We start from the raw sequence: 12,669 nt of genomic DNA, 5'->3' as shown, positions 1-12,669 counted from the left end.
ACCTGTCTTGGAGATGTTAATGTAGCACTTTGATAATTTCTTCTTTATATATAATATAGACATGTTGGTACAGAATCTTAGTTTTTGTTATGGAAACAGTATTGTGTTTACCCCAGTGGTATGTATAGCAACTAATCTTGTCCAGTATTATCTAGATTATTAGATTAAGACTCTAGAATCCTGTCCATTTATTCGCTTAGCTCCAAATCAGTTTTTAAGTTTACCTGTGTTTCATGGCATATGTGGTTGATAAAGTGAAAGTGTAATTTAAAATTTTTAGTGTAATTTGGTTTTGTTTATTCCCAGGTGGTGATCAGGGGAGTAGCTTTGGGACCACAGGTAAAGCTCCTGTTGGTTCTGTGGCTTCAGTTCCCAGTCAGTCAAGTGTATCTTCAGACAAGTATGCAGCCCTGGCGGAACTAGACAGCGTTTTCAGTTCTGCTGCCACCTCCAGTAATGCATATACTTCCACTAGTAATGCTAGCAGGTACCTTGTCTTAGCCAGCATTTCTGCTTTGTGTTTTATCTTTTTTTTTTCCCCACTCTAAATAATAATATGGTTAAATAATGACTATTTGGGGGCATAATTTAAACATTTTTGAATATTTTTGTAAATTTGAGGAAATTGCTAATTAAAATATAATCTTTGAATAATTGCCATAATTTTATCTTTTCATTTAATCAGTTTTTGTTATTTTTCATCCTTGAACATCATAATGTTTTTAGGAATATGTACATATTTCAAATGAGCAGTTACATACAGATTGTACTAAGTAGAGAAGCCATTTAGCAGTCTAATTATATACTTTCAAGATACAGTTTTCAGTCACGAAGACTACACAATGAAAGTGCCATGTTGTAGCCTTAGTTATAAATACACATTTTTAGAAATATTTGCACCCAAGCCCAGCATCAGTTCTATATCTCTTCAGTGTCATACTCGTATTTATAAATAGGCACTTCTGCTAGTATGTTCAAATATATGTTATAAAGGAATTCTTGGCAGTAGGAAGTCTAACACATTTTAAGGACATTACACTTTTAAAAAACTCTTCTAGTCTTAACTTTATTTTAGAGTTAAAGAAACAGACTCAGAAGTACAGGTGATTTACCTGTACAATGTTTTATTCATCTCTTTTGTTTCCCATTCCTGTGGATTGTATCTGCTTCTTTCTTTGTTATCCTAGTAGCTTATTTTCCTTTAGCACCTTTTCTGGAGAGAAATGTTAGGATTGTAACACTAGCTACTTGGGCTCTCTGATAATAAATTTTCTATATGCTGGATGGGAAAAATTGGATCCAAAGAACAAAATTTGGGGTGGTTTATATATTTTTTGCTTTATTAGTATTATCTACATTAGATGTGTAATAGTGGACTATAGCAAAGCGGTCAAAAACTCTGGAAACATTGACAAGTTGTAGATAACAAATGATTTATTGATATTACATTACATCATTGGTTTGCAAAGTGTGATCCATGGGGTACCTGAGAACCTTTCAGGGGGTCTGTTAGGTTAAAACTTTCTTTATAATAATTCTAAGATTATTTACATTTTCATTAATTGACATTTGTATTGATGGTATAAAAACAATGGCATGTAGAGCTTGCTGGTGCCTTAGCATGAGTGAAGATAGTGGCACCAGACTGTACTGGTAGTCTTCTAATAGTCATTATATTCTTCATGAGGACACATTCAGCTTTACTGACGAATATTCTTGATTCAGTTTTTCTTATGAATATTGTTGATGGAGCAGTAACAGTTTTTAATTTTATTAAATCTTTACCCTTAAATATGTCTTCTTAATTTTCTGTGTGTTGATATTGATGCTGTGGCTACCCTGTAGATAGAGTACCTCCCCCACCTTTTTTTTAATATGAACTTTTTCAATATTTGTTTTCAGCAGTGTTTTTGGAACAGTGCCAGTGGGTGCTTCTGCACAGACACAGCCTGCACCTTCAAATGTGCCTGCTCCATTTGGAGGTATGTGCTTCTGGTATAAATACTGGTTTTTATACAGAACCCAAATATATATCATATAGCATTTTTAGGGATACCAGAAGATAGTCAGTCAAAGCAATGATATATTATCAGAAAGCTTGAATTTTCTATCTTGAGAAATATAGTGAACAAATATTTTGAATCTTGAATACAAGATGTACTAGGATTTTATAGTGTATTTTATAATTTTTTAAAGCTACGCCTTCCACAAATCCTTTTGTTGCTGCTGCTGGTCCTTCTGTGGCATCTTCTACAAATCCATTTCAGACCAATGCCAGAGGAGCAACAGGTAAGAAAAAAAGACAAATTATGGAACAGTAAGTTTTGGGGATGGTATTTATCGTAAAAAGCACCATGTGAAGAACACGAGAAAATGTGGTCTCGTCCTTACTGAGGGGTATGGCAAATGGATAGAAGAGTTTATCCGTAAAGGACAAGTTTATGGAGAGCCGAAAGTTTATAAAATCCTGGAATTAACAGTTGAGAAGGACCTTAGAAATTAACTAGAGTCTACCCTTCCCAGTCTAAGCTTTCATTTTTCGGGTAGGGAAGCCCAACATGGAGATGAGACTTCTTAGAACTACATAGACAATTCATGACAGAGATAGGACCTGAACACAGTAATTTTTACTTATTTAGTGGTCTGGTTTCAAAATTATTGGCTATAAGTCATTGAGTCTTAATAGAACAATTTTATGAGATGTTTTTGTTTTTTCATGAGATTGTATCAGATGAATTTGTTTGTTCCATGAGTTCTTAATAAATAGGTCTTTGTAATGCATATTTTTTTAAAGTTGTTAACATTTTTTAAATTGTGGGAACCTGATGCAATTTTGGGTATAATATTGAATGTTCTCTTTTGATAATTTTTTTCCCTAATTCTCTTTACCCTCCCCTCCCATTGATTAATATTGTAAGCCAGGCACATCTTTCTCATATTGTACTTTGATTTTGTCTTATTAACCTGAACACCAGAGCTATTTGCTATCACCTGGGCATGTCAACTAGTGCATGTGGTATGGCTGTGTGTATGTTACATCTAGAGTTTATAAGCTTTTTTGGTATGTATATGACACAGTAATCTTAGAACTGAAGTTTAAACTCCACTTATAGCAAACGTTGATATGAAATCTTGAGAGAGTAGGTACTTCTATGTAATATTACAATTAAACTATTAAGAATTAGTAATTATTAGTAAATAGTTTTTATCATTGATAAGATTAAAAATTATAATTAGGAATTTGAACTGTACTATTTTCCTTTTCACATAATTGTCTTTAGTCATAATTTGTTGGTATCTAGTAATAAAGTATTTGAATTTCATACCAAATTTAACTTTTTAAAAATGGTTCGTTTTAATTCAAGTGTACTTAATTAATGATTGTTTTAAATTTCCATTTGTACTGTTTCTTCATCAGATGTGATCCATGAAACATTCTATTTCTTAGTATATTATTTTGACTTAGTGGAATGAATTTGTAAAACCTATCATGATACAACAGATTTTGTACATTGTCTCATTTAATCCTCAGCTCTCATCAAATATATGTCTAAGTCACTGTGTGACAGCTGAGCGAACTGAGGCTCAGAAAAGTTAAGTGGACATGGTTTGACTATAGCCAGCCAAACTTGTGTTCAAATTCTGATTCATTTTTTACTTGCTGGGTGGCCCTAAGAAAGCTTTTTGTCTTTTATTTTAATGAATAGGGTAAGATGATGGTGGTGGGGGTTGGTGTTCTAACATTAGATGAGTGGTAAAGTTGTTTGCAAGGTACTGTTGAGATGTTTATAGTTATAACCCCATTTAACAACTAAGGAATGGAAATTCAAATTGTACCTTGACTGAGGTTTATTGTGTGGACCTAATTTCTCTGAGCCTGTTGTTCTTATCTATAGAATTTGAAAAATAATCTCTTGGTGACAGGATTGTTGTGAAATTTGATGATGCAAATCACTGTGTGGTCTTTACATTACAGTATGTACTCAGTAAATTGAACCTGTTATTTTCCGCTCATGACTACCTCTGAGTTGGTTCTGTCATTAGATTTAAGGGCTTTTTTTGCTTATTTTATTTAGAGTATGGAAGTCTTTTAAAAGTTAAGGTTCTATATAGGATATAACTTAAGTGTATAATATGTGCTCAACTCATATAAAATTTTAGCAAAGTTTATTCAAAAGATAAATCTGTGTCCACTTATTCTTTAGGATTTTTTTTGTTGTCCTCAAATATGCTTATATTGCAGAATTACATGTTGAGGTAGCCTTTGAAAGGGGTATTGCATAATAGTTCTGTGTGAAATTTGAAAGTTTTATTGTTATATTTTATTCTTAAAATACATATTTAAGTAATCATATTTTTCCTGGATTTTTTAAACTTTGCAGCTTTAACTTTTTTTTTTTTTTTTTTTACCATATTACATAGGATCCTTCATTAGGAGATTAGCCTGTATGGCCTAAGGCCTTTTTAATTTTCAAACTGTATGATATTTAGCATTCTTTTTTTGCCTCCCTCCCTCTCATGTCCTTAAATATAACTAATGGAAGTAAAACAATTTTCAATTTATTAGGAAATGTTCTTACAACTCTTGTCTCTCCTATGTTACTGAGTGAATAGCCTTTATCTGCTAGCATTTAGTTTAATGAATGAATGGTTTTAAAGATTTATTTTCTTCCCAAGGAGATAAACTTATAAAATACAGAGTTGAAAGATTTGATAGAATCTAGCCCTCACATCCTTGTTTTCTTACCTAGGTGGAAACTGATTTGCAAAGATATTAATAGATTTGCCTGAGGGTTCAAAATTAAGTAGTGGCTGATCTGACCTAAGTACCCAGAACGCTTCTAAACCAGTACTGTTTCCATTCCAGTACAATTACCTCTAAATTTATAATTTAATTTTGCATTGATGAAACATACACAAATTAGCATTATATACTATTCCTTGTTTGTATCTAAATATTCAATAGGCTCACTTCACCTGTGTAAATATACTCTGGAAATCAGGATTGGTACAAAAAAAGAATGGGGGTAGGTGAGCAAAACCAAAGGAAAAAAATTAAATAGAAAGTTATATTGGGCATGTAGGACATATATTGTTTATAGAATTGTTGAATTACTTTCCCTGTGCTCCTCACTCTCAATTTATTCTTCATATTTAGATATGTCTAACATTTAATAATCTGCAGTTGGTACTTTTAGCAGCCAAAAGTGAAAATTGTCAACTTGGCAATAAAAAAAGAGACAGGATAGTTGTAAAAATTAACACAACCAAAAATTAAACTTCATAGCCGTCTGGAGAAAATATTTGCAAATCATGTATTTGGTAAAGGACTTGTATTCAGAATATATAAACGACTCTTACAATTCAATAATAAAAAAGCAGCCCAATTAAAAAACGGGCAAAAGATTTGGATAGACATTTCTCCAAGAAGGTGTACAGATGGTCAATGAAAGATAGACAATAACAAGCATTAGTGAGGAGGTAGAGAAGTTAGAAACCTCACACATATTGCTTGTGGAAATGTAAAATGGGACAACCCCTTTGGCAAACAGTTTGGTAGCTTCTCAGAAAGGTCAATCTAGAGTTACCAGATGACCTACAAGTTCCACTGTTACGAATATACCCAAGAGGAATGAAAACACACTTCCACACAAAAACTTGGACACAAATGTTCATAGCAGCATTGTTCATAATAGCCAAAAAGTAGAAACAACCCAAATGTCCATCAACTGATGAAACCAAATGCTCTGTAGCCATACGATACAATATTATTAAATAATAAAAAGTAATAAAGTATTGATACATGCTACAACACGGATGGACCTGGAAAACATTATGCTAAGTAAAAGAAGCTAGTCACGAAAGGCCACATATTTATGGTTTTCTTTGCATGAAAGGTCTAGAATAGGCAAATGTATAGAGAAAAAGTAGATTGGTGTTTGCCAGGGGCTGGGGTGGTGGTAGTGGTAGGGCAGCATGGGGAGTGACAGCTGATAAGTATGGATTGCTTTTGGGAGTGGTGTTGAAAATATTCTAAAATTAGATTGTGATGATGGTGGTACAGCCCTGTGAATATATTTAAAAAAATGAATTCTATACTTTAAATGGATGAATTGTGTGGTATGTGAATTATATCAAAAGGATATTGAGGTCTAAAAAAATTTTATAGCAGTCCGTGACCAGATCTTGGGTGGCATCTTCATTGCACAGTGAAGTACAGTGGTTAATATGGGCTAATATTCACTGTTGACTTAAAGCCAGTTTTTGCCAGTGTACTTTATGGACCATGTCTCCAGGCGTGTGTTAGAGATAGTAGCAATATTCCATGGAAAAGGATTCTGTGTTGAAATAGATATGGTAAATGCTGGGACAAACACAATTTAACCAATATTATTAATACAGGACTTCTCAGATCCTTTAAAGTGCTCTGAGAGAGGAGATAAATGTAAAATCATTAAACTTATCATAGAACTCTTCCCCCTCAATTAACATTTTCTTAAATTCAGAACACAGTGACATCTTTTTAAGTTAGCAAGAAAAATACATTCACTGAATGTTTACTATATAGCACTTTAATTCATTGTTATATTAAATCCTCACAGCAGCTTTGTGAAGTAGATACTGTTTGTTATCCCTGTCATTCCATCCGCCATTTGCAAATGCAGAAACTGAGGCTTATAGACATTAAGTAATATCGTGCAGCTAGAAAGTGACAGAACCAACACTCAGAACCACTCAGTGTCTTAATCACTCTGTTTCCCAAATGTATGCTTCTTTAAAAAGTGTTCTAATTTAAAGGGCATGGAAATATATTTTAGAAATAATACCATTTCCGATCATTAAAACAAAAAAGGGTTCTAGTATTTAACAGCCTGTTTACTTTCTGTTAACTTCATATACTTGTGTGTAGCCTCTCTACCCTCAAACATGCCAGGTAAGATCTGCACAAAATGCATTTTTCTTTCTTTTTTTCAGCCATTATATTTAGAGCTGAAAATACTGCTCACCTTTCTAATGATCTAGTATATTTAATAATTTTCCCCTTGTAATAAATTAGTTCACTTGAGTTATCTTTAGTTCTAGTTAATGTGCTGACTTGTAAATAAAAAAAAAACCATCAGTTGTTCAGGTGCTCTCTCCCAAGACTTGAAGTTTTAATGCTAAATATGGATGCTGATAATTTTAGATGATCCTATGCATAGCAGCTTTGGGTGTAGCTCATGATGCCTGTAAAGCCTTTTTTATGAATATAGTTGTGTCTTCACATAAAAAAAAAGTGTATATTTTAAAAAATGGATTTCATCAGTGTTTCTTCATTTGTTATTTAATATTCTAAACTCCCATTTATTTCGAACAGTGTAAATTTATGTCATGAATATGAAATAAAAAGGCTCATTTTGTGAATGTTTTTATTATGTATTTGTACGCTACTGCTTGGCAAGAGTACGTTCTAATTTTAGAACTTTTTAATGAAATAAATTTACTTTTAATAATAGTTATCCATAAATTAATTGACATTGGTCTCTTTATGGCTTTCCATAAGGCCTTTCTGGAGCAATGCATTCTCAAGTGTTTCCTCACGCTCATTTTGGTAGGTGGCCACAACTAATATCTAGATTTGTGTGGCAATTTGTCTACCTGCTTGTGGAAGCTTCTGCTACTGTTCTGGATCCCTGCATGTGGAATTAAGTTTTTTCCATGTTTTCAAATGGAGTGGGCATGGATGTGTGGCATTGGGTAAATTACATTGTATTTAAAATTACATGGAAATCTTTTGTAGTGATTTATGTGTTAATGCTGTAAAGCATTATTGCTTACCTCCATGGTCACATTAGAATGTTAGTAGCTGTTTTGGTTCTTTTTCTTGAGTTTGAATTCATAGTTCTTTGATGCCTTTTTGATATACCAAACCGTTTTACCACATTATTCCATGGAGTTTGGTTTTGCTTAACTGTATCCAAGTTTTGCTTTTTAGTGCTTTCTTAAAATGATTTGTCAAAGTTGTGTCAGTGCATTGTTGTCTGTTATGAAACCCTCCTGTTTCCCTTGCAGTGTGCTTATTCTTTAATTCACTTGCTTCCCAGTGGCCTGTTTTTCCTTTTTTCCTCATCAATAATATAAAAATAATTTTTAAAAATGTGATATTCTAATTACTTTTGTTGAGCAAAATTGCATTGTTTTTTGAACATTAGGACTATGAGGATTACTTTGGACAACATCTATAAATTGTGTATCAGTTTTTGAAAATTAAGAGACATAATTCTATGTAACATTTTTAGTATTTAATTTCTATACCTTAAATCAGTGAACAAGTCGGTAAATTTTTTTAAATCAGGAAATTCAGTGAATTATGGTTTTTTGATAGCATGTTGCTAAAAATGTTTTATTATGTAATTACTAGTAGTCTATATTTAAACCAACATTATTGACTCTTATTTCACTGAGACCTTTCCTAGAACATATGGTTGGAAGGTTCTGTTTTTAATATTCGCTAGCAATAAATAATGTACTTTTCTGCTGCATGTGTTTCCTTAATGCATATTAGTTCATAAGTATTTAGTAAATGGGCGAATGATGGCAGCATACTACATATATGTTTCGCAGTGGTTCACACACAGATTTCCCCCAGCATGGTAATGCTCTGTCCACCAAGTATTAGCAGCCAGGCATGGCAAGCCAAGGAGGAGTACAGTAGTGCTGAACACTGTGTCCATTTATCCTGCATTCTTTGTCTTGTCTAAGAATGCTCATTCACTCTTTTCTAATATTTGTGCATTTTGCACTAATTTCTATACATTAGCAGTCCTAACCTTCTGTCAACCTTCTTCCAAAGCTGTCTTCATTTACATCTTTCAGAAAAGGGTGGGAATCCATATATTTCTTTTAAAATTGTTTTAATGGGAACTTAACCTGTCCTTTTAATTGTTAGTGTTTTTAGTAGACTCAGCTTCTCTCTCTCTCCTCCCTCCCTCCCTCTCTCTCTCTCCCTCCATCCCTCTCTCTCCTCCTCCCTCTCTCCCCCTCTCTCCCACCTCCTTCATCCCTCTTTCCCTCCCTGTCCTCCCTCCCACCACCACCACCTCCTTTTTTGGCTCCAGTTACAAAGCTTTGTAGGTTTTGAGTGGTCTGCTTCTAACTAACCTTTGTGTTTTATGAAGTCCTGTTATTTTTATTGAACTATTTTGCAGAGGTTTTTAAATTTTTTTCCAGGAACACATGTATTACATCACAGCAGATATTTTAGTAGATAAAATTAAAATTGACTGTTACTTACTGTATATAGCAAAACAAAACTAAAAACAAAAATGTATACTAGTATACATATGAATTAAAAAATGATGGGCTTTAAAAAGCAGACTACTGTTTAGACTTAAACTTTATGTAATTATTCTGAGAAATTTTCTTGGGGTTTCAAATGACAGCATTTAATAGTTTCATTCTGGCCATTGGATTTTAGGAGAACAAGATTTCGTAGGTTAAGTTAAACTCTGTAGTGCTAAAACTCATTACTAACTTTGTTGGGGTTTTGGAATTTAAAATGCCTTTAATGTACATCTTATATTTTTCAAGGTAAATGATGTCTATTCTACAATGTTGATATGAGAAACAAAGCATACTCTTGTACATAACTCATCAGCCCTTCTTTTCTCCTGTCAGCGGCAACCTTTGGCACTGCATCCATGAGCATGCCCGCAGGGTTCGGCACTCCTGCTCCCTATAGTCTTCCCACCAGCTTTAGTGGCAGCTTCCAGCAGCCTGCCTTCCCAGCCCAAGGAGCTTTCCCTCAACAGACAGCTTTTTCTCAACAGCCCAATGGTAAGATCTAACATTTGACTAGCAGTAAGTCCCCTGTAGGAATCCTTTATGTATCATAATGTTATGTGCTTGGGCACAAAGACCTTGCTCAAGAATTCTGTAGTATTATCTACTGAGTGTTTACTGCACAAAAATAGAAGCTTTTAGTGATTCGGGCCTCAGATAACTGAGTGATTTTGTAAATTGTGACCAGATGACAGATTTAGGAGAAATCAGTGACATCTAAAGAGTAACGCTTTGTTCTCAGAATTCCTATTGTCTTCTTCTTTTTAATTTGTCTTATGTGTTCTAATACGCCTCTTGATTTCAAAAGACTTTATCGACCTAGTGTGTTGGGGTTTTTTTCTTTCATCACCAAAATGTTGCTTGTGTCCCTTTTTTATGTAAGGATTTGTGTGTTGTGTGTGTAAAATTGACTAATTTTCTAAATATTTAACTGTACTACAGTTGGAGTTTATTACTTGTTTTTAGGAAGAGGTGAGAAGATTCACTTGACCATTTTTTTAACCTATTTCTCTCACTACTTAAAATTTGAAGTCCATAGATTTGAAGATTATTCTTGAACTACAACTACATGTTTCCTTTTTTAAAGTCAGTGGTTATTTAAAAATCTGTAAGCATAGTCCACGGAAGAGCCATAAATAATAAAATATTTCTTGAGAACACACTGTGATGTTCACATAGATATCATTGTGTTGTCTGCATAGCCTCTCCCAAATAGTCAAAAGCTCATCTATTAATTAAATCCTATGAATGTCAGTGATTTACACTGTTGAGATGAGTTGGAATTAACCATTTCTGAAGAGCTGAATGAAAGCTCTTTTAAGACATGCAACAGGAAGTTAGTTTGTGATATCTGAAAGAGCATGAGACCTAACAATTTAACCATAATATTTTATTTTTGCTGCTCTGGTAGGAATTTCTCTGAAAGTTATTATTAGGCTTTATAAGTATCCGATTGTCTCTTGAAGACATATAATGGTTATAATTGGTGATTTTTGTTTTTAACAAGGTGCAGGTTTTGCAGCATTTGGACAAACAAAGCCAATGGTAACCCCTTTTGGTCAAGTTGCAGCCGCTGGAGTATCTAGTAATCCTTTTATGGTAAGTGAAACTCAATTTTAAGCACTTTATAACTTGTTGTGTCTTATTTTCACATTAGGAAAATAGACTCTAATAGTATTCACATCCTACCAGGGTAGGTAGGATGTGAATTCTATTAGATGCTATTTGGTATTCTTTTTTTTTGTTTGTTTTTTGAAAATTTTTTAGCATTTTTTAACGTTTTCTTATACCCACTAGATGACCAGGGATATTTAGTATTCTACTGATATGACATCATAAGATTATACAAATTGAGACAGAGCCAGTGCATGATCCTTTTCTGACTTTTTAAAAGAAAAAAAATTGGTCAGTTGCAAATCAAAGCATTGACAGTAAATAAGCTATTTTATAATATAAAACATACCTGCTTACTTGTCAAAATAATACTTTATGAAAGGTCTTAGGAATTAGTGAACAATTTGAAAGGGAGTCTTGGAGTCAGAGGTTGTGTTTGAATCACAAGTGCTTTTCTTTTTAGGGCCAAGTCCCTTCTTAGAATCTATTACAAGAATTGTATGAAATAATGGATATAACAGACATAGCACAATGCCTGACACATAATGGTTTTATTATAGTATGTTTTCAGTAACAATGATGAATAAATATTATTGCCAATAATAATAAAATAATTCTTAGTCTAAATAAAGTTTAATTAAATAAGATTAAATTACATACAGGTTAATATTTTGTATTTTGCACACACAGTACTTTTGTCTGTTTATTTATTTTGTCTTATATTTTCCTTTAGACTGGTGCACCAACAGGACAATTTCCAACAGGAAGCTCATCAACCAATCCTTTCTTATAGCCTTATATAGACACTTTACTGGAACGAACTTTTATGTGGTCACATTACATCTCTCCACCTCTTGCACTGTTGTCTTGTTTCACTGATCTTAGCTTTAAACACAAGAGAAGTCTTTAAAAAGCCTGCATTGTGTATTAAACACCAGGTAATATGTGCAAAACGGAGGGCTCCAGTAACAAGTTTTAACCTGTGAATTGGCAGAAAAAGGTAACGGTATCATGTATATTAAAAATTGGCTAATATTAAGTTATTGCAGATACCACATTCATTATGCTGCAGTACTGTACATATTTTTCTTAGAAATTAGCTATTTGTGCATATCAGTATTTGTAACTTTAACACATTGTTATGTGAGAAATGTTACTGGGGAAATAGATCAGCCACTTTTAAGGTGCTGTCGTATATCTTGGAATGAATGACCCAAAATCATTTTAACCATTGCTACTGGAAAGTTACAAAGTCAAAATTGGAAGATTTTATTCATTCTTGAAGTTTTCCTTTCTAAAGAGCTCTTCTATTTATACATGCCTAAATTCTTTAAAAATGTAGAGGGATACCTGTCTGCATAATAAAGCTGATCATGTTTTGCTACGGTTTGCAGGTGAAAAAAATAAATATTAGAAAATATGCTATTGTTTTTGTGTTCTTGCTGCAATGCCTTTACCAAAGTGGCCTTAAATATGAGTAGTGAATTGAGAACATCTTGAATTCTTAAAAGATTTCTAGTGACTAACTTTTTATTAAAAGGCCATGTAGAAAATTTGTTAAAACTACTTTGACTGCGATATTCAGGAATATGTCAATGGTAAAGCATTTAAATGTAGCTTGTCAGATTTACCGTAATCCTTCTAATTTCTTTGCAACTTCTTAATTTTGGGAAATTTGTATATATAAAGAATTTGCATGTATGTGTATTTACAAATTTTTCTAAGTATCTTGAA

General features: G+C 33.1%; 1 protein-coding gene across 4 annotated transcripts in view; it reads left to right on the top strand.

The window, feature by feature from the left end:
* The window catches only part of AGFG1 (ArfGAP with FG repeats 1), a 62,579-nt gene extending 50,224 nt beyond the window's left edge, over positions 1 to 12,355 (top strand). For 2 of the 4 annotated variants that reach the window (XM_045560194.1, XM_045560197.1), the window contains 6 exons: positions 307 to 487; positions 1,903 to 1,982; positions 2,197 to 2,289; positions 9,658 to 9,816; positions 10,829 to 10,920; positions 11,669 to 12,355. In XM_045560194.1, coding sequence (XP_045416150.1) covers positions 307 to 487; positions 1,903 to 1,982; positions 2,197 to 2,289; positions 9,658 to 9,816; positions 10,829 to 10,920; positions 11,669 to 11,728 — 665 coding nt within the window. In that variant the 3' untranslated portion in view covers positions 11,729 to 12,355. The remainder of the gene's footprint in view (positions 1 to 306; positions 488 to 1,902; positions 1,983 to 2,196; positions 2,290 to 9,657; positions 9,817 to 10,828; positions 10,921 to 11,668) is intronic. The other 2 variants (XM_045560195.1, XM_045560196.1) reach the window with 2 other exon arrangements.
* The last annotated feature ends 314 nt before the right edge of the window (positions 12,356 to 12,669 follow it).

The sequence above is a fragment of the Lemur catta genome, chromosome 8 (assembly GCF_020740605.2).
Source record: "Lemur catta isolate mLemCat1 chromosome 8, mLemCat1.pri, whole genome shotgun sequence".
Lineage (NCBI taxonomy): Eukaryota > Metazoa > Chordata > Mammalia > Primates > Lemuridae > Lemur > Lemur catta.
Note: the sequence above shows the minus strand (reverse complement) of the source record. Positions and strands in the feature narration are given on the sequence as shown.